The sequence below is a fragment of the Macrobrachium nipponense genome, chromosome 11 (genome assembly GCF_015104395.2).
Source record: "Macrobrachium nipponense isolate FS-2020 chromosome 11, ASM1510439v2, whole genome shotgun sequence".
Taxonomy (NCBI): domain Eukaryota; kingdom Metazoa; phylum Arthropoda; class Malacostraca; order Decapoda; family Palaemonidae; genus Macrobrachium; species Macrobrachium nipponense.
In genome coordinates this window covers 44,495,634-44,516,351 of record NC_061087.1, presented here as the reverse complement: position 1 = coordinate 44,516,351, position 20,718 = coordinate 44,495,634, and the positions used below count along the sequence as shown (strand labels likewise).

Below are 20,718 nucleotides of genomic sequence, written 5' to 3'. Positions count from 1 at the left end.
TTAAGCTTTATCTTTATAATACTGAATTAAATTCTGCACAAATGTTAAATACCTAGGAATGGTGTTTGATCAGCACCTGAACTGGAAAGTACACCTCAAATATATTAAAGCAAAAGGCATAAAAGCCCTAGCCATATTGAAAAAAACTATCACATACCAAATAGGGAACTGGACATAACACCATGCTTATGTTATACAAAGCAACAGTACAGTCCGATCCCGAAGTATGCGTGCTCCCTTTTATGCGGTCGCTAGTTCTCAAAAATAGATTTTCACTTATATAACTTACCCGGTGGTTACATATAGCTGTCGTCTCCTGACGTCACGGCAGAATTTGAAATTCGCGGTAGCGCTAATGGTTTGACAGGTGATCCCTCTACTCCCGCCCTCTACCGGGTACCGGGAACCATTCCAACAATAAATCAGAAGTTTCCTGCCGTCGGAACCGATAACACGGTTCCTCTGCTGGTTGGAATTTGGATTTGATCATCTTGGTTTTCTCCTTTTGGTGATGTACCTTGAGTTTACTGATCTTTTTGCTAGCGCTATAGTTATTTTGGTTTTGATATTGTTGTCCTTTTTAGGAATTATTTTGAATTTTTCATGATGTCTGACACCGGCTCTATTCAGTATAGGGTGTGTAGTAGTGGGTGTAAGACTAGACTTCTTAAAGCTTCACTTGATCCTCATTCTACTTGTGTTAGTTGTAGGGGACGTGAATGTTCTTTTGAGAATACGTGTAAAGAATGTAAGTCTCTAACATCTCAGGAGTGGAAGGCACTGGGAAAGTATATGAGAAAGTTAGAAAAAGATAGAATCAGAAAGGCTTCACAGAGATCTTCTTCGAAGTCAGTGAGTAGCCAGGATATTCCTCTGAATTCTGTTAATCCTGTTCCTATTAACCCCGTAGTGGTTTCTCCTGCCCTCGACTCTGTATCTCCCGATCCCGATCCCGATCCCGTGTCAGTTTTACGAGCCGATATGGACTCGAAATTTGTCTCTTTCCTCACCACTATGCAGAAAATGGGTGAGACAGTGCAAGAAGTGGTAGTTAAGTGTGATAAGTTACTTAGTGCAAGTGTAGTGGAGGAGGTGGCTGTTCGGCCCGTTCGTTCTCCTAGGTCTAGGCCCCTGTCAAACTCCCCAGATCCTGGGAGGAGGCATGCCGAAAACCGAAGGGAGGCGAGCGGGATCTGCTCCCGAGCAGTCGCCCCCTCAAGCAATCCTGTAGCCGTATCCCAGGATGCTGTCGCTCACCATTGGAAAGGTGTTGCGAGGAAGGAAGTGCTTTTCGTCAAGCGACTCTAGTTCAGATGTTTCCTCTTATAGAGGTTGGCGTAATAAGACTTCTAGACCGCTGAAAAGGTCTCGCGATGTTTCGCCTGCTGCGGTTCCCAAGAAGGTGGCGGCTGCCGAACCTTTTCTCCGGCGGTTTCGATTTATCGCCCTTCTCTCATAGAAGTGGAGAAGCCGAACACGCACACTCCTTCGGAGCCTTCTCCAGAGCCTCCTCAAGCGATAACTCCTGCGGCTCCAGACGTGTTTGTGGATCATCCTTCTACTCCTCCCGCGCCTTCTACGTCGGTGGATCCTCAACCTTCGGTGTTTGAACAGATGAATGCCAAGTTAGGCAGTATTTTGGAGCTTTTTGGCAAGTCTCTTTCGTCCCCGAATGCGCTCCCGACCGCCTTACATCTTCCGCACACTACTGTGCAGTCCTCTTCGCAGGCTCCTTTTCAGTTGCCTCTTCAGACTCAGACTCTCCATGTGACTCCTCTTCAGACGCCGCTTCAGTTGCCTGGTCGGACTCCTTTCCTGACTCCATCTATGGCGCCACGTCAGGCTCTCGCTTGAGCGCCACCTCAGCCGCCAGCTCAGCCGCCAGCTCAGCCACCAACGCAGCCGCCAGCTCAGCCGCCCGGATTCGTCTCGGTACAGGCTCAGACGTCTTCTCCTGCTTTCTCGCACCCTCCTCGGGCGCATCAGGGTGTGACTTCGCCGAACAGGATTCCTCTTCCGATGGAATGTTCGCCAGTTTTGTCGAAGGAAGCTTCGGATTTGGAGGAAGAAGGAGAAGTACTTACAGAAAAAGACAAGCATTTGTCGGGGTATAAGCTCCTTTTACGATCCTTCATTGACAACTTTGGGGATTCTTTTGCGCCTTCCGTTCCAGTTTCTCCTAGTTCGCAGTGGAAAAAGGACAGTAAGCCTGACTCCTCGTCTCGTTCATGCGTCTCGTCCTCTCGATTTCGGCTAAGAAAGCTATCAAGAAAGTTAACGCTTGGCTTTTGGAGAAGAGGGAACAGGGGAAAAATGTTTTCTGTCTTCCCCCTTCGAGACTTTCGTCCAGGAGCCGTGTCTGGTATGACACTGGAGAAGTTTTTTCCCTGGGTGTGACTGGCTCCGCTCAGGGAGACTTTTCTAGTCTCGTGGACTCTTCTCGTAGATCAGCCCTTAATACTGCTAAGATTTTCTTTTCGGCAAATGAACTGGATCATCTTTGCAAGAGTGTTTTCCGTGTTTTTAAAGTTGTTAGCTTCCTGGATTGGGCCATTGCTTCGCTGGCCAGGAAAGTCAAGTCATTTGGACTTTCGGAGGAGCAGTTGAAGGATTTTGCCTTGGTACTGGATTGTATCGATAAAGGCATCTGTGATGGAGCTTCGGAGCTCGCTGCCATTTTCGCCTCTGGAGTATTGAAGAAGAGACAGATTTGGTGCTCCTTCTTGTCGAAAGGGGTCTCATCGAACCAGAAGTCTGCCTTGCTCTTCTCTCCTTTGGACAAGAAGCACCTTTTTGCGCAAGAGATGGTGAGCGAGATTGCTCAATCTTTAACACAGAAAGCGACCCAGGATCTTTTATCACAGTCAGTGAAGAAGCCCAGGAAGATAGCTCCGGTTCTTTCTGCTTCTCGGAGTGCTCCCTCCACGGAAGCTCCTAAACCATTTCGAGGGAGAGCTCCCGTTCGATCTTTCTCCAGGTTTCGTGGGAGAGGTAGAGCCTCGTCTAAAACCACTCCCTCTTCCATCAAGAAGTAGGCCCGTAGTCCTCCACACAGCAGTAGGAGCCAGATTACACCTTTTCTGGCAGACCTGGTTTCATCTCGGAGCGGATCCTTGGACGGTCCAGGTCCTGAAGGAAGGATACACCATTCCGTTCATCAAGCATCCCCCTCTCACAGAATTTCCTGTGAATTTGTCAGCTTACTCGGAGAACTCCGAAAAATTTGCCGCCCTCCATCAAGAAGTTCTCGTCTTAATGGCAAAGAGGGCCATAGAGTTAGTGGACTCTCCGCAGGAACCAGGATTTTACAATCGCCTTTTCCTGGTAAAGAAGGCCACGGGGGGGTTGGAGACCGGTGTTGGACGTCAGTGCCCTGAACGTCTTTGTCCTGAAGACGAAGTTTTCTATGGAAACGACCCAATCGGTATTAGCAGCGCTTCATCCTGGAGATTGGATGGTTTCCATAGACCTTCAGGACGCCTATTTTCATATTCCGATTCGTTCGGAATCGAGAAGATTCCTGAGATTTGTGTTCCAGGGCCACATTTATCAGTTCAGGGCCCTCTGCTTCGGCCTGTCGACAGCTCCACAAGTGTTCACCAGAGTTCTGTCGTCAGTAGCAAAGTGGCTTCATCTGGACGGGATACAAATCTCCATGTATCTAGACGATTGGCTTCTCAGGGCAAGTTCCAGACAGAAGTGTGTGGAGGACCTACAAAAGACTTTAAGGCTGACGGACAGCCTAGGTTTGTTAGTAAACAAGGAAAAGTCGTGTCTCACTCCTTCTCAGGAGATAATTTATTTAGGAGTGAGACTGAATTCAGTTCTTTTTCAGGCTTTTCCGTCTCTCCAAAGGATCAACTCTTGCCTGAACAAGATAGACGAATTTCTCGTCAGACAAACTTGCTCGGTGAATCAGTGGATGAGCCTTTTAGGAACCTTGACCTCAATAGAACAATTTGTAAGTCTGGGCAGGCTCAACATGAGACCACTTCAATTTTACTTGAAACAGAAGTGGCAAAGGAAGAAGTTCCCAGACTCCTTCGTGTTCCCCATCTTGGAAGGAATCAAGCAGGATCTCCTTTGGTGGAAATCAGAAGGAAGGCTAGAGGAAGGCTTGTCTCTAAGCCAGTTGAGCCCCAACCTTACGCTCTTGTCAGACGCATCGGACAAAGGGTGGGGAGCTACTCTGGGGAGAAAGGAAGTGTCAGGACTTTGGCAGATTCATCAGAGAAGCTGGCACATAAATCTAAAAGTGTTGAAGGCGATTCATTTGGCTCTAATGCACTTCAAGACAGAGGTAAGAGGGAAAGTAGTGCTGGTTCAAGCAGACAACACCACGGCTCTCTCTTACATAAAAAAACGGGGGGACACACTCGTTCTCTCTGTGCGAGGCAGCGAGAGACCTACTCATTTGGGCGAAAGAGAACAAGGTTGTCTTGAGCACAAGATTTATTCAAGGCTCGAAGAATGTAAAGGCGGACATTCTCAGCAGGAGAGGGCAAGTCCTCTCCACAGAGTGGACGCTACATCCTCAAATATGCAAGAAGCTTTGGGGGATTTGGGGATGTCCTCAGTTGGATCTCTTCGCCACAAACAAGACAGCTTGTCTACCACTGTATTGCTCCCCAGTTCCAGACGAGGAGGCGTTTACAGTGGATGCCATGCTTCTGGACTGGTCAAATCTGGATCTTTATGCCTTTCCACCTTTCAAAATGCTAAGACTAGTTCTGGCAAAGTTCAGAGGTCATCAGAACGTCAGGATGACTCTGATAGCCCCCTTTTGGCCGGCCAGGGAATGGTTTCCGGACCTACTACTGCTGTTGACGGACTTTCCGAGAGAGTTACCGTTAAGGAAGGATCTACTCAGACAGCCCCACTTTCTGAGGTTCCATCACAACTTGTCCGCTCTTCGACTATCGCATTCAGACTGTCGAGCATCTCCTCAGAAAGAGAGGATTTTCAAAGAGAGCTTCAAGGGCTATTGCTAGACCCAGAAGAGAATCCTCTGATCGAGTGTACCAAGCTAAGTGGGTCCAATTCAGAGCTTGATGCAAAGAAGAAGGAATTTCGTCTTCTAAGACCTCCATAGCTCAGTTAGCTAACTTCCTTCTTTTTCTTCGTGAGAATAAGAAGCTTTCTACCCAGACGATTAGGGGTTATAGAGCTATGTTGTCTTCTGTGTTCAGACATCGAGGATTAGACATTTCTAATAATCAAGACCTCTCAGACCTGATTCATTCCTTTGATACGACCAAGACAAAGGAGTCAAGAACAGTAGCTTGGAACCTGGATGTAGTTCTTAAATGGCTGATGTCAGATAGATTCGAACCGATCTCCTCTTAGTTCTTTTAGAGATCTGACTAGGAAGACACTTTTTCTTTGTGCTTTAGCATCAGCTAGAAGAATCAGTGAGCTGCATGCTATTGATAAGAGAGTTGGATTTGCTAAGGGTAATGCCATTTGCTCATCAATGCTGGGTTTTTTGGCTAAGAATGAAAATCCCTCACGTCCTTGGCCTCGTTCTTTCTCTATAAAGAACATTTCGGAGTTAGTGGGGCCTAATGAGCCATGAATGTCTTCTCTGTCCAGTGAGAGCACTTAGACATTATGTGCAAAGGACCAAAGGTATAAGAGGTAAGAGTGATAACCTGTGGTCAGTGAAAGATCCTTCTCGTCCTCTTTCTAAAAATGCGCTCTCCTTCTTTTTAAGGAATTTGATTTCTGAGGCACACGGACAATGTCAGGACTCAGATATCAAAGTGTTTAGAGTCAAAGCTCATGAAATTAGAGCAGTGTCTACGTCTATGGCCTTTAGACGTAATCTGTCTTTGAAAGACATTATTAAATCTACATATTGGAGAAGCAATTCTGTCTTCGCATCTCATTATATTTGCATTATAAAAAAAAAAACTTTTAATTTTAACAAAAATTCGACATTCGGTCAACTTTAACTCGTTCGAAATGGTAAAAAACTGCATTTGTAAGCTAAAACTCTTACAGTATCGTAATATTCAATCATTTTCCTTCTTATTTTGAAACAAATTGCAAGTCTCTATAACAAATATTCGATTTATGGTGAATTTTATAAAAAATTATTATTTTTTTACATCCGCGCGCTACGAATTCATGCATCATTTTGTGATAATATTTTCTCTGTGTTGCTTTTATTGTTTTACAATATGTTATATATCAAAATGATCGCAATTTAGTGCACATTACAACGAAAAAAAAAGCAACTTGTTACCTCTAACCTCGTTTTTGGCGCACAGCGCGATTTGAATCAATTATAAATAATGAAATTTCGTTTTTTTTGCCGCTATCTATATCGCATTATTTATATATGATAATGATAATATTTTTATCATTTTTCTGATGGTTTTGCATACTAAACTTCAAGCAATGAGAAAAAAAAGGAGCCAAAAATGAACTCTTAATCTTGAAAACTAAGCGCGCTGTGATTTTTTGAAAAAAATATTTTTTCCGCTTACGCGCTCACTCTCAAACCCCTCCGGCATACGGGAGTCATTTTTTTATTTACCGCTCCGGCGTTTAAGGGTTAATGTCTTGGTGTATTTCTTAACCGGTTGTGGTGATCCCTCGTTTTTCATTGTATTTTGTGGTGATTTGTACTGCGCCCTGAGCAGGGGCATTATAGTCTTGTCCGTTACGGTCACGTCCTCAACGGCAAGTACTTATTATTGTGTCCGACACACGGATCCATATATCCTGTCGGTACAATAAAGGCCAGCAGACTACAGTGGCAGTAACCACTGAGTCAGCGGTCTTTAAAGGTAAGGAACCTATATCTTCGGATAATTCCAACAGTTGTTATTTTAGCTGCCATTGTCCCACCACCTAAATGTGTCAATCAGCTATATGTAACCACCGGGTAAGTTATATAAGTGAAAATGACATTTTTATAATAATATAAAGTTTCACTTATACTTACCCGGTGGTTACATAACGAAGCCCGCCCTCCTCCCCTCATATGGACAGGTAGGCATGAAACTTCTGATTTATTGTTGGAATGGTTCCCGGTACCCGGTAGAGGGCGGGAGTAGAGGGATCACCTGTCAAACCATTAGCGCTACCGCGAATTTCAAATTCTGCCGTGACGTCAGGAGACGACAGCTATATGTAACCACCGGGTAAGTATAAGTGAAACTTTATATTATTATAAAAATGTCATTTTCTGTATCTGTGAAGCCGTTCAAAGTCTGTGAGTCATGCGCCGCAAAACGTATCGAATCTATTGTCTTTTCAAGTATTTTAGGTGTGGGGGGAGTTTCCTGGTATCTGAAAGAAGGAGTGGGGCATCATAGCATCATAGTGCAGTGTGTGTGAATGATCGGTATCATCATCATCGCCATACGTATTATTCAGAGCTGCAAAGTGCATTCTGATCATCATGTATGCATCTGCCTAGAAGTCGAAGAGGAAGACCTATTTTCTGGAAACTAAAAAGCTTGCCCTGAAGTTAAAGACAAAGGAAGGAGCAACTTCCATTTTGGCAGCAGTCGACAACTTGAAATCCGTCATTGCTGAACATGAAGAAAGAATTTTTTCAAGAAACTCATATCATTTTGAATTTTGAATTTTTATCATTTCTTTTTAAGAAATTGTAATTTCATATCAAATTTTGAATTTTCATCAGTTAATTTTTTTATCGTAGAATAAATTTATATGAAAACGATTACAAAGAAACTGAGACAGGTGCTCGTAACCAAGTTTGTTAGGCCTAACGGGAGTGAAGACACGCATGATCCCAGTCCCCGAAACCTCAAATGGTTCACAGAGCCTTCCTTCAGCTGAAGAACTCTTCACGGAGGATGAGAAAGAGGAGTTTGAAGGGTTTTATTTGGCAGAGGATAGGTAGAGGAAATTCCATCTAAAAGGTTTTTTAAAGGAAATGACTGTATCGTACAGTACACTTGCACCCAATGGTGGCATTGTTTATGTGTGAGAGTTTTCACCATCCTGTGTATAATTTTAAACTTTTTCAAGTTATTAAAACCTTTTTAATGTTTTATTTATCCATAAGAACAATTTCATATTAGAAAAAATTACAGTATAGTACGTAGAAAGCATTGAAAATGGGTAGTATAAAAAAGTTTGACTGGGTAAGTTCCCGTTTGCCTTGCCCTAATTGGAATTATTTCCATAAGGTATGTGTTTTGAAATCTGTGAATTTCCACTTCTCCGAAGCCATGGATCGACTGAATTCTTGCATAAATGGGAACCATACTGTACTATCTATAATAGATTATTGTTGCCCAATATATTCATCTGCCTCAGAAGCTACATTGAAAACATAGACTACGTATAGGTCATACTAGATTTTCACACTGTCATATGATGTCAAATCCACATCCAGACCCAATAAAATGTAGTACATGCAAGACACCAATGACTGTCCAACACTTATTAGTTGATTGTCCAATTTGGAACCATCAAAGAAACATATATTTTTGAAACTTACCATTAAAAGGCATTCTTGCTGAAGGCAAAGATTTTATATTTAATAGGATCATCATGTTCCTAAGTAAAACTGGTTTCCTAAATGAAGTCCTTTTTTTCAGGATTAATTCCTGAAAACCAGCCCGAGATGAACATTTGTTAGGCTCAGAGGTCTGGATAAACTAATCCTTTATAATGATGATGATAATATGGGGATGCCCTGACTAGATTAATTGAACTGCCCACTGACCATAATTTTGATATTTCTGACTGACTTGTTTGTGAGTCAGTAGTGATCAGAACTTTGTTGTGATAAGGTGTGAGAATCAATTTTTATTCACATTTAGGTAACTGATTGATATTTGAGTATGTTGTAAGGATTAAGAAAAAATAATTGTAAAACTAGCAGCTCAGCTCAAGAGAATCAGTAGCAAAATTCTTGCAGTTTTGTCTTAGTAATATATTTCATGACATGAATTCCTAGGAAGCAAAGCATCTATTACATTCCTTATGGTGTTTAATTATTTTGATATAAACTCAGTAAGTCTCTTTTTCACAGGATAATAAAAGCCCAATTCAGAGGAAAAATGCATTGCTATTTGGATTTTTGGTGTTGTGAAGTATGCATTGATGCTCTAACAGGTTGAACCTAATAACACAGTGTAGTACAGAAGTTGAAAAGTAAGGGAGATCTAATTCACCCCTCAGATGACGTTGAAATATGCCAGTGCGGTGACTATCTATTAAGGAGTTGTGTGGAATTGGTGGTTGTTTGACTGTTTAAACCTTTGTTTTACGTTTCTGTAAATATTGCTTATGACCGAACGATAAAATGCTACCCATATCTCGCTGTATTTGGTCAATATCCTCCCATTAATCTTACCACATCATCATTAAATAGTTATAATTGTTCTTCTTCTTTTTAGTATCTTTATTGCACTTTAAACCAAAAGTCAATAATGTAAATGGTTCAGAAAGAGTTTGTGTCTTCCTTGAAAGAAAACAATCAGAAGGATATAAAAAAATAGCAGTAAAAATGAGAAGTTCTTTTATTTCTGTAAGTGCCAGCGGTTTCCAAAGGTCCTTTTGATCATCTTTCTGCGTGTGCTCACTGACTGACCTTTGCCTCACAGATTAATGAAGGGTTTGTATGGTCAGGACATCAACATAAATGTAACCTCCTTGGGTAACACCATCAGTCTATCACTGCATTACACACATTGCCTGTCATGAGCAAAAAGCAGAATCTTTACTATACGCTGGCAATACCAAATAAGATCTGAAAAATTATAGGCCATACCATCAACAGAAGCAAGGTGAAGCTTTTGGCACTTGTAGGAGATAGCAAAGCAGTAATGTATCAAGAATAATTGAAGAAATGATTTTGTGGGTGCAAATGAAGTATTAGGCTTCTTTCACGCCATGCGGTTTGAAAATTGCCGCTATCAGTGCGGTGCGCTCAACTGATAAATCTAATAAAGCTTTTCACACCTACGTGGTGGGGTTATTTCACCGCTGAGGCACTGCATTGCATGTGTGGCCCCCAACTGGACTGGTCCAGCGCTGCACTATCGGCAGTGACCATTGACTTACATGTCCAATACATCTCTTCACATCGTGCTTGTTTAATTTAATTTTCCCACTCTACATGCAGTAACCGAGCACTAGTATGCTACTGACCCTCATCGTCAAAGGATGGATCAAGATATTGACGTTGAATTACTCATCTCGTTAGTTGAAATGAAACCCATACTATGGGTCAAGCAAATAGAAGACTAAAAATGTCACAATTCCATTATGTATAGCGGAATAGAGAGAAATTTGTTGCTCTTTGAATGAGTTTTGAGGGCTTGAGCAGTAAAGAAAAAAATGAATTTGGTAAGTTAAACTTTAATAATATAATAATAATAATGTTTTATTAAAAATGATTGCCTCAGCTGCGTTAATTTTATAAAGGTTCTTCTCTATTTTTCTAATTATTGTTTTCGCATTGTTGCTTAAACTGGTGAGCAATGCACCGAAGGTTGACATATCTCAATTAGGTAATTAAATTCTATTCTTTTCTATTCGTTTTGTGGGGCCATGAGGTTTTGTCTGAAAGCTTCAGGCATCCTCTTAGGCGGAGGTAGGTGATGGACTGAAGTGAGAGGGTGAGTCCGTCTGCTTTTATTGTGGTGGTGCAGTGGGGGCTTTGTGCCGCTGCCTTTTCATTGGCTAATGAATGGGGGGCTGCTTTATGATTGGCTGCCTGGCTGTGGGCTGAAACCAGCTCCCGAGTGCATGCTCAACAGGCGCGCCGATCTTCTCAGCTGCATAGCACCACGCCGGGCCTCATTTTGATTGCTCAATGGCTGCGTGACATCACTGCTGGTATTATTCATGGTATTAAAGTGGTCTTTGGTGTTATTTTCCTCTTTAATTGGGGTGTTTTTGTGCGGCAATATGGTGAAGTTTGCTGTTACTGGTGTGTTCCTTCACATACAGGTCGGGAGCAAAAAGGCCTCCTGCGTCGTATTCATGAGGGCTTTTGCTCCTGGATGAGTAACGCCTCCAGAAGGTGCAGACGGCGAGGGTTGGGTGCCCTCCCTATTATCTTGGTGTTGCGGATAATACAGTTGCGGGAGATTGTGTCTCGGTGGGCGGTGAGGGCATAATTCTTGATAGCCCTTCTTGGGCGTGACAGGAGATTCTCTGCAAGATGCATTGTAGTCATTCCAATGTACTTCCCAGGACATCCTCGGATGGGGCATATGTATTGGTATACTATGTTCGTCTGCTTGAGGGGGTCTCCTGATGGCGGTGAGGGGTTATTTTTCATGATTAGGTCTCTAGTTTTCTTGTTTTTGTAGTATATTATAAGGTTGACCATCTTGCCTTCTTCAATGGGGAGGATGTTCTCCTTGATGATCTTCTTCATCGACTTCTCCTCGCGGTACTGGGAATGCATGAAGGCCTTATAATATATCTTGATGTTCTCGGTTGGGCGGGGTCGTGGGTCTTCTTCCTCATTTGAGTACCATTTTTCGAGGGCAGTGCGCACTTCTCTGTTCATGAGCTTATTAGAATATCCGTTGTTCACTAGCATCTGTGAGGCTCTATCAAGCTCAAGGTGTGTCCTGCTAGGTAGAACAATGGGAGAGGACCCTTTTCACGAAGGCCCTAACAGTAGTGCTCTTAAACCTGTCAGGGCACTAGCTATCACAGTTGAGGCACATTCCTAAATTTGTCATATTCGTGTAGACAGAAGTGTGGAGACCGTCTTCTGTCTTCGTTATAAGGATGTTGAGGAGGAGGAGCCGATTGTTGGTGCGAAACTCGACTGTGTAGTTTAGCACACTGCATTGCTAGAATCGGCGACGAAGGGCTTCTACCTCATCCTCGGTGTCGACTTGCACGAAAATAGTCTATGTAACGGGCGTATTTGCGGGGGTGCTGGCTTTGGGTGAAGACCCTCTCTTCCACGGTGCCCATATAGAAGTTGGCAAAGAGGACTCCCAGAGGAGAGCCCATGGCAAGGGCATCTTTCTGGCAGAACACCTGTCCTTCGTGGGTGGAGAAGGGGGCCCTCTTTGTACAGATGTCCAGCAATGTTAGCAAAGAGGCTTATGGGATATTGAGTGGGGCTGTCGACGGGTCTCGGAAGACGCGATCCATGATGATGTCAATAGTCTCGTTGACCGGAACGTTGGTAAACAGGGATTCTACATCGAGGGATGCTGTGATGCCAGTGCCGGGGGAGTCGCGAATTTCTTCAAGGAACTCCACCAATGAACTCAGGCTATACAGTGGACCCCCCGTATTCATGTTCTCCAGATTCGCAGACTCACACATTCGCGGATTTCTCTCGGGAACGTTTCCCCGCATTATTCGCGGAAAATTCGCGCATTCGCAGTGTTTTTCTATGATAAATATCCACAAATTCCTGGTTTTTTTGATGAATTTTATCATAAAATGCACTTTTTGTAAAAAAACTATTAAAAAACCAAGTACTATGAAAATTTTTAGTGGGTTTTTCTTGAGTTTTAACTAACAAAATAGGCTATTTTTAGCATTTTTATAGGGGTTCCAAACATTCGCGGGTTCTAACTATTCACGGGGGGTCTGGTACGCATCCCCCGCGAATACGGGGTGACCACTGCAGCGGCTCGGGATGTAGGAAGTCAAAATTTGATTGAGGCGCTTGGGCAAGGCGTAAGACGGGGCGGGCGTTGGCTGATAATCGGGCAGAGAGGGTTGCCTGCTTTATGGGTTTTCACGTTCCCATAGAGGTAACCAAGGCTGAAGTCCCCATGGATGGGCGGAAGGTGGACTGCGTTGGTTGCCGCGTTGATGGTACTGATGACACGGTTGGTGTCCCTTTTGATGTCTTCCTTGGGGTTCCATGTGAGATGTTCAAACTTTGAAGAGTCGGACAGGATAGCATCGAGCTTTTCATGGTATTCCTTCATTTTTATCAAAATGAAGGCGGCTGTCTTATCTGCCCGTCCCACAGTGATGTCTTCCTTGGCCTTCAACTCCTTGGCTGCTTCCTTCATCTATTGGTTGAAGATGCCACTGGTGTGTGACCCCCTCTCCGTGAGGGCTTCAGCATGCGCTCAGGAGCTGGTTTCAGCCCACAGCCAGGCAGCCAATCATAAATGAGAACATTGAAATAACAATATGAAAACTGGGATGGAGCAGCCATAATTATGGACATCAAAAATCAAAATGAAATTTTGTATATAAAGTGAGATAAAGATGGGAGGGAAAGGGTAGCAATGAAAATCTACAAAAACAAATTAAGATATAAATAGTATAAACAATGCTACATTAACTGCAAGAAACAATCCACTGAAAATCCTTGCTCACGCAGTATGTCAAGACATATGCATTGCCGCTTGTCCCATACCATTTAAGCACTGTCATTAATTTTGCATTTTCACCCCACCTTACATTTGTAATGTATCTGATAATGCTCAAGTCACCGTAATTACTCAATGTTACCTTTTACAGGCAACTATGATTGCTGAGTTATGTTACTGTGATTAGTCATGAATGGTGGCCCTACTGCTTAAGTGTCCAGTCCTTTGCCTTCAACTATTACAGCATTCTTGAACCTTGTGCTCCTGTTATTCTCTTGTCTAACATCCTGCTTCTGAATACTTGCATATTATGACTCTTTCTTGACACTGGCTTCCTTCTCTAATGCTTGTGGTTCAATATCATAGATAAACATGCTAATGAGATATTAGACATAACTGAATACTGATGAATTAATTAAAGTCTCCAAGTTTTAAGCAAGTCTGAAACAAAATTTATGGATACCAATTGGGAAATGGCACATACATACTCTTGAGTGCATTAACATGTGATGAAACATTGCTGACAAAAAAAAATGGCATAAAAAAAGAAAAAAAAAACCAAATAACTTCATAAAAACTCCTTGTAGACATGGGATGCATCACATGCTTGGTGCAATTGGAGTTACACTGAAGAATGTTGGACAGCAGGCTGTTCATGCAGTGGAACATTCTTCTTTCAATTACTATTTAAGTCTGCATAGTTGGGTCTGCTGTACACAGAAGGGGCTAGTTATGATTAATTTATTTTGAAAAAATGTGTATCTGTACAGATCAGTTTCAGAAGTAATTATTTTTTAAAAATGGGATCATCATGATCTATAAAGGAATAAGTCTTATCCATGCACTATACAAAATAATTATCATGATATATAGATAAATTGGTCTGATCTAAGCAATATTCTCTGAATATTTTTACAGGAAGTTACATCCAGCGTTTAACTTCATTCTTCACGCATCCTCTTGATTCAAAGGAGGGTTGGTCAGCTCAAAAAGTCACTAATATTCATTACATGTTACAGGTATGTTAGTATTGTCTAACTTGACTTTGGATATAAAGCTCTTAAGTTTGCAACTCTTTAAAATTTAACATCTTTATTTTTGACCTTAGGAACATATCCTTTTGACAAATCCTGTAAGACAGTAGATAGTGGGTTTCACTTGTCTTGCTCAACTAATTTATCAAAATTATAATCTTTAGTAATTAAATACTAATTAAGATGGGCTCTTGATGATATTCCTGTGTTAATTGAAGTTGTCTTTATAAATCAAGCATCTGAAGTTAACAATGTTGTATACACTGGGAAAGATGAGATGCTTTGACAGGCTTATATACAGGTAGGCCCTGGTTATTGGCAATCCGGGATTACAGGGCTTGTCTAGCGCTGAAAATTGTCGATTTTTGGTGCCGAAATGCTCCGATTTCCAGTTATCGGTGCCAATAAATAAAGTATTGTCACTAATGCATATCTAATAAAGGTGCCAAAGTTGGTTATCAATGCCTATAGTGCTAAGCATCATGCAAATAGGCATAAGTAATGATGGTACTTGTACTGTCAGTTGTACATTATTTGGTAACTTCTGTTTTCATATAAGTAAGTTACCAATTAATTACATTGCTATAAGTTCCACTTATATGGCAGCTTGAATTAAAAATTTTGCGGGTAACACTAACAGTTTGCGTAGGTGACTACGTTTGATCCCTGGCAGGTGTATCAGGAATGACTTGAACATATGATGTCAATGTGTTCCTGCCATTCATTCTTGGAGTTAACACTGAGTAATGGCGGTAGTCCTGTTCATTATTTTCCAGTTATATAACTGGATTTTGGTGGTGCACAACCACTGGAACATGTTTTAATAACCTTCAGGATCCTTTCAGGATGGTTTTTGCTGTGTTTTGTTGTTATTACATTGATTCATCAACAGAATTTTGACCTAGATATGATCCATTAAGCCAATCCTTTGTATACATCAAGCTTGCTAGTGGCTGGTAATAGCTCTGCCCTAAAGGTAATTCTCATATGTTACACCATTCCTTTAGGCTGAAAACATTTAGTACATTATGTTTTGGTGACTGGGCCTGGATCATTTGCAAGCCTTTGGTAGTACAGGCAACCCTTGGTTAATGACAGGTTCTGTTCCTGGGGGCCTGAAGCTAAGCAAAAATCGTTGCTAACCGAAATACAAAAGTCTACGGGCAACACAGTCCCCCTTACGGTGCCCTAGACTTGTTAATGATGCCTTGACAGTGTCACGGCCACATATTTTGCCTAATATGTAATAAGTCTCTAATGAAAATGTGGAATTTCATTTTTCTAATCATTTACTATGGTCTGTATGGTAATTCTACAAATTTTTAATGTCAGATTGGATGAACTTGCTGGTAAATCTTGGCCTAGTATGTGAGAGAGAGAGAGAGAGAGAGAGAGAGAGAGAGAGAGAGAGAGAGAGAACCTTTTTCATATGTTTCCTCCATCTCCTTATTTATCATATCTGCTAGTTAAATAAGTTAAAAAAGCATAATAGAATAATAAAAGTATTGTAAGTAAGATGATAATCATTGCTTAAATGATACAGCCACAAGCAACTGAACAAAAACAGTGGTTTTGCTACAATAACCAAACTGAATCAGAAAATAATGTTTTGCTTGCATTTTAGCCATCGTACAATAGTAAAAAATTACTGTAATGTTATAAATAAGGGATTTTGACGAAGGAAAAATCTATTTCTGGGGGAAGACCTGTGTCGCCCGGTGAAATGTTCCTGTAGCACACATTTCTAGGTATAAATAGATGCTAAATATACCAGAGAAAAAAGCTATATGGAATGCTGAAGTTACTACCTTCAGCTCGCTCACCCACATAGGGTGTCGGTATGGCACAAGGGCGAGTGGAAGCCACTATCACAGAATCTCTGCCAATTAGAAGTTTCCTCTCAAAACCCCTCTCTAGATAGGAGCCATTACACGTCCACCTTCCGCTCGCTACTACTACTACTCCTGCCCGAACGCATCATTCCTGAATTACGCACCCAAGCTTGGGCCAGCTAAAGGGCAGGGGACCAGGAGAAGAGAGGGATGGGTTCACCGGGCGACACAGGTCTTCCCCCAGAAATAGGTTTTTCCTTCGTCAAAATCCCTTTTTTGGGCTCAACCTGTGTCGGCCGGTGAAATAGTATCAGAGAATTGGCCATACAAGCTCGGTAAAACACAAATTTATAGACATAAAATGAAAAATAAAAAACTTTTTCTTAAAATTATGTTTTAATAACCAATGTAAGCATAGTAAGTTACAAATGGTAAAAAAGTATCAAATATCAAATATGACCAAATCTATACCATCCTAGGACAAACAACAGGTAACGGACATAAAAAACAATTAATTATGAACTATGTACATGTCCAGGAGTGGGTTGATGAGCAATCCAGACCGGGACACAAGGCAGAAAGGCAGGGAATACAAGCGAGGCAGGTAGGTGAGAGTGAGTAACAAAAGGGAAAAACAATAGCAAAATAATAGAAAACAAATATGGAGTTATAAAAACTAGGCCGTCTCAGGGGAGACAATGCTCCCTGCAGCCACTGCCGAATATTTAAGGGCCTTGAAATTCTTCAGATAGTGGCGTTTGAATACTGTCGGGGATTTCCAACCCGTATATTTTTTAAGATCCTCGAAGTTCATATTATGAAAATAATTAACTGAGGTAGCCACTGCCCGGATATCATGGACATGAGGGACTGAATCCGGATTGGCTTGTTTAATAAAATAAAGAATTTGTTGTCTAATTCCCTTCAAGGAAATAGATCCACCTTTTTCTCTAATAATAAGAGGACCTGAGGACATTTTAGAAGTTCTGCCCAGATAAGATTTTAATGTAACAATAGGACATAATGATGAGTCCTGTGGGAGAGGTATAATCTTCCATGGAGACCACCTGTTTTGTGGGTCTTCATTCTTTGCTAGGAATTTCCGATCTGGGGAGAGCAGAACTTCTCCTGACGGGAGGAATTCAATATGATTTGGTTCTCAAGAGAGAGCCGACAGTTCAGATATTCTGGCGCCTGAGGCCAGACTCATTAAAAATAATGTTTTCCTGAGAAGGGTTATATATGAGCATGATTCATTATCAGTATCTGAAGCCAACCTGAGTACATCGTTTAAAAACCAGGAGACCGTGTGAGGATGGTCCACCTGTCTCAGACAAGCACATACTCGAGGGATAGACGAGAAGTACGAAACTGTCAAATCAATTTTAAAGCCAAACTGAAATACCTTTCTCAAGGTAGATTTAGTCATAGTAATAGTACTAGCGGCTAGGCCTTTTTCGAACAGCGTTCTAAAAAAGGAGATCGCCAGATTCGTAGTCATCTTTTGGACATCTGATTCTTTTAGAAAAATGGCTAACTTCCTTACTGCTGAATCATACTGCCTGAGTGTTGATTCTCTTTTGTCTGACTACGAACAAGATGTTTAGTGGGTCAATACTAGCACCCTTCTGCGCCGCAAACTTCATGAAGTCCATAAAGTTAGGGCACTCAGAATTCTTGAGGAAGCTGACACAATCCGAGTTTGTACAATTTGAGTCAGTTTTGGGTTGAGAATCTGCTGGGACGGAGATTCAATTCTAGTAGAAGAGGGAACCAATTGCTCTTCGGCCAGTTGGGTGCTACCAATGCTACCTGTCCTCTGAAAGATCTGAGTTTGTGCAGAACTTTCATCAAGAGGTTTATTGGCGGAAATATGTAAATCTTCAGCCAATTGTTCCAGTGTTTGGACATCGCATCTGTGGCATGAGCTAGAGGATCCAGATTGGGAGCCACATAACATGGAAGTTTGTGATTGGACTCCATGGCAAACAGGTCTACCTGAAGGCCTGGAATTTGTTGGCAAATCCAATGAAATGATTTTATGTCAAAGGACCACTCCGACTCCAGCGGAGTTGTTCTGGATAGTGAGTCTGCAATGACATTCCGTACTCCTGCCTGGTGAGTAGCTGAGAGGTGCCAATGATTTTTCCATTGCCAATGAAAATATCACAATCACTACATGATTTATTTTGCTCGACTTGGAGCCTCCTCTGTTTATGCAATGAACTATCACTGCGCTGTCCGAGACTAGTCTGATATGAATGTTCCTGGCCGGAGCTAGTCGATTCAAGGTCAGAAAAATGGCCATTGCCTCTAGGACGTTGATGTGGAACTGGCGGAATGTTTTTGACCACGTTCCTTGAACCTTCTTGTACTGGGAGTAGCCCCCCAACCCCTCAAAGAGGCGTCCGTGTGGACTATCAGAGACGGCGGGGGAAATTGTAGTGGTACTGATTTGGAAAGACTCCGGACTTCCGTCCATGGACGGAGTCTTTTCTCTAGTATCGGCGGAATCAAAGAGATCTTGTCTCTGAACTTGTTGTTGGCTCTTTTCCGCCAAACCCGATTGATATCCTTTAGTCTGGCTTTCAGCAGAACATCTGTTATTGAGGCAAACTGGAGAGAACATAGAATTCTCTCTTGGGTAGATGAGAAGCTCTTGAGGAATTGTCTTGTAGCTTTCGCTATTTTTCTGCACTTCTTTGACAGGAGAGATAGTTTGTGTGTGGTTAGGTCCCATTGAATTCCCAACCACTGAAAGCGAGACGCAGGAATAAGACGGGACTTTTCCTTGTTTATCTGGAAACCCAGGTATTGTAGGAATTCCATTACTTTCGCTGTTGCCTTGCGACACTCCTCGTCGTTGCTTGCCCAAATGACCCAGTCGTCTAGGTAGGCTACTAACATTACCCCTTGAGCTCTTATCTCTTGAACCACTGTCTCTCCTAGTTTGGTGAATATTCTGGGTGCTATGTTGAGCCCAAATGGCATGACCTTTAACGAGTAAGCTTGTTTTCCTAGTTTGATGCCTAGGTAGAGAGAGAAGTTTCTTACTATCGGTACATGATAGTAAGCATCTGTAAGATCGATAGAGGTGGTGACGACCCCACGGGGAAGTAAGGTCCACACCTGCGAGATGGTCAGCATGCGGAACTTGTCGCATTGAATGTATGAGTTGAGACGGGACAGGTCCAGAATCACTCTTCTTTTGTCCGAGTCCTTCTTCGGCGCACTGAACAGTCGTCCTTGAAATTTCAGGTGACTGACTTTATTGCCTTCTTTTGGAGGAGGTCTTTGGCATAGTCTAGAAGGTCTGTTGTTGGAATCTGGTGAAAACTGACTGGTGGAGGAGGCCCTTTCTTCCATTTCCACCCCAGACCTTTCGATACAATACTGTGGGCCCATGGACTGAAGGTCCAATGGTCCCGGGAGAGGTACAGTCTCCCGTGCACCTGCAGCGCCTCATTGACTGGTTGAGGGCTTACTTCCCCTGCCTCCTCTGAAGGCACCTCTGGCTCTGCTACTCCTTGTGTGCCTTGAAACACCCCTTGTGATTCAAAGGAGATGTTGAAAGCTGGGGAAGTTACAAGGGCGGCCGAACTCGAAGGCTGTTGAGTCGGTTGAATCTGCAGCAGAACAAACTGTTGTTGTGGTTGCACCTTAGATGTTGAAGGCTTGTTGATCTGGGAGACAGGGACTGCTTGAACCACTGTCTGAGACTGAGAGGTCTGGAAGGGCTGATACTTCCTAGGCCTTTTCCTACCTTTGGATTGTGGTCCGGGGTTCTCAAACTTCCTCTTGAAGGGAAGTCCCCAATGGACACGAAGGTTCTGGTTAGCTCTAGCCGCCTCGCTGAGGACGCTGTTAACCATGTTCTCAGGAAAGAGGTTGGCACCCCAGATCGATGCCTTTATGAGCCTGGTCGGCTCATGCCTGATGGAAGCATTAGCAAAGACATGCTTCCTACAGGCTCGTCTAGCCACTATAAAGTCATATAGGTCTGACTGAAAGGTCTGTAATAGCGCCTTTATCAGGACCTGGAACAGAGGTTCATCTGCAAAGACCGTTGCCGTCAACTCTGCAGTGGTGACTGCATTAATTGACCTGCTTAGCCTGCATCTTGCTTCGAATTCCGCCTTCACCATGGGGTCCGGAATTCTAGGCAAATGTTCGCTGAATTGTGCAGAGGCACACTCCTGGTCGAGTTTGCCCACCGTGAACGTTGCCAGAGCGCCAGCCCAACACTAGGTCTCCGGGGAAGAGCAAAGAGGTAGTCTCCGTCTCTTTCAGCTGAGGCATAGGCTTGTCCTCCATTCCAGCTTGTAGTGTCAATTCTGCAATCTTTGATGTGCAAGGGGTCGGAACGTCCTCGGCTGCTACAAACATGGTATAGCAACCTCTGTGGGGTGTCAACTTGGTGTTGACACACTCCCATTCTGTGAGGGTCCGGACCCAGGCCGAGTGAACCTGATCCTTAGTGTAGATGACCGTCTCCTTTGAGACCTTGTCTACTCTGACCAGCGCTTCCTCGGCTAGTCTAGCCGAGGGGAA

General features: G+C 42.8%; 1 protein-coding gene across 4 annotated transcripts in view; it reads left to right on the top strand.

The window, feature by feature from the left end:
- LOC135205584 (general vesicular transport factor p115-like) overlaps positions 1-20,718 on the top strand; it is a 489,349-nt gene that overhangs the window by 138,105 nt on the left and 330,526 nt on the right. For all 4 annotated transcript variants that reach the window (XM_064236360.1, XM_064236368.1, XM_064236352.1 and 1 more), the window contains exon 7: positions 14,220-14,320. In XM_064236360.1, coding sequence (XP_064092430.1) covers positions 14,220-14,320 — 101 coding nt within the window. The remainder of the gene's footprint in view (positions 1-14,219; positions 14,321-20,718) is intronic.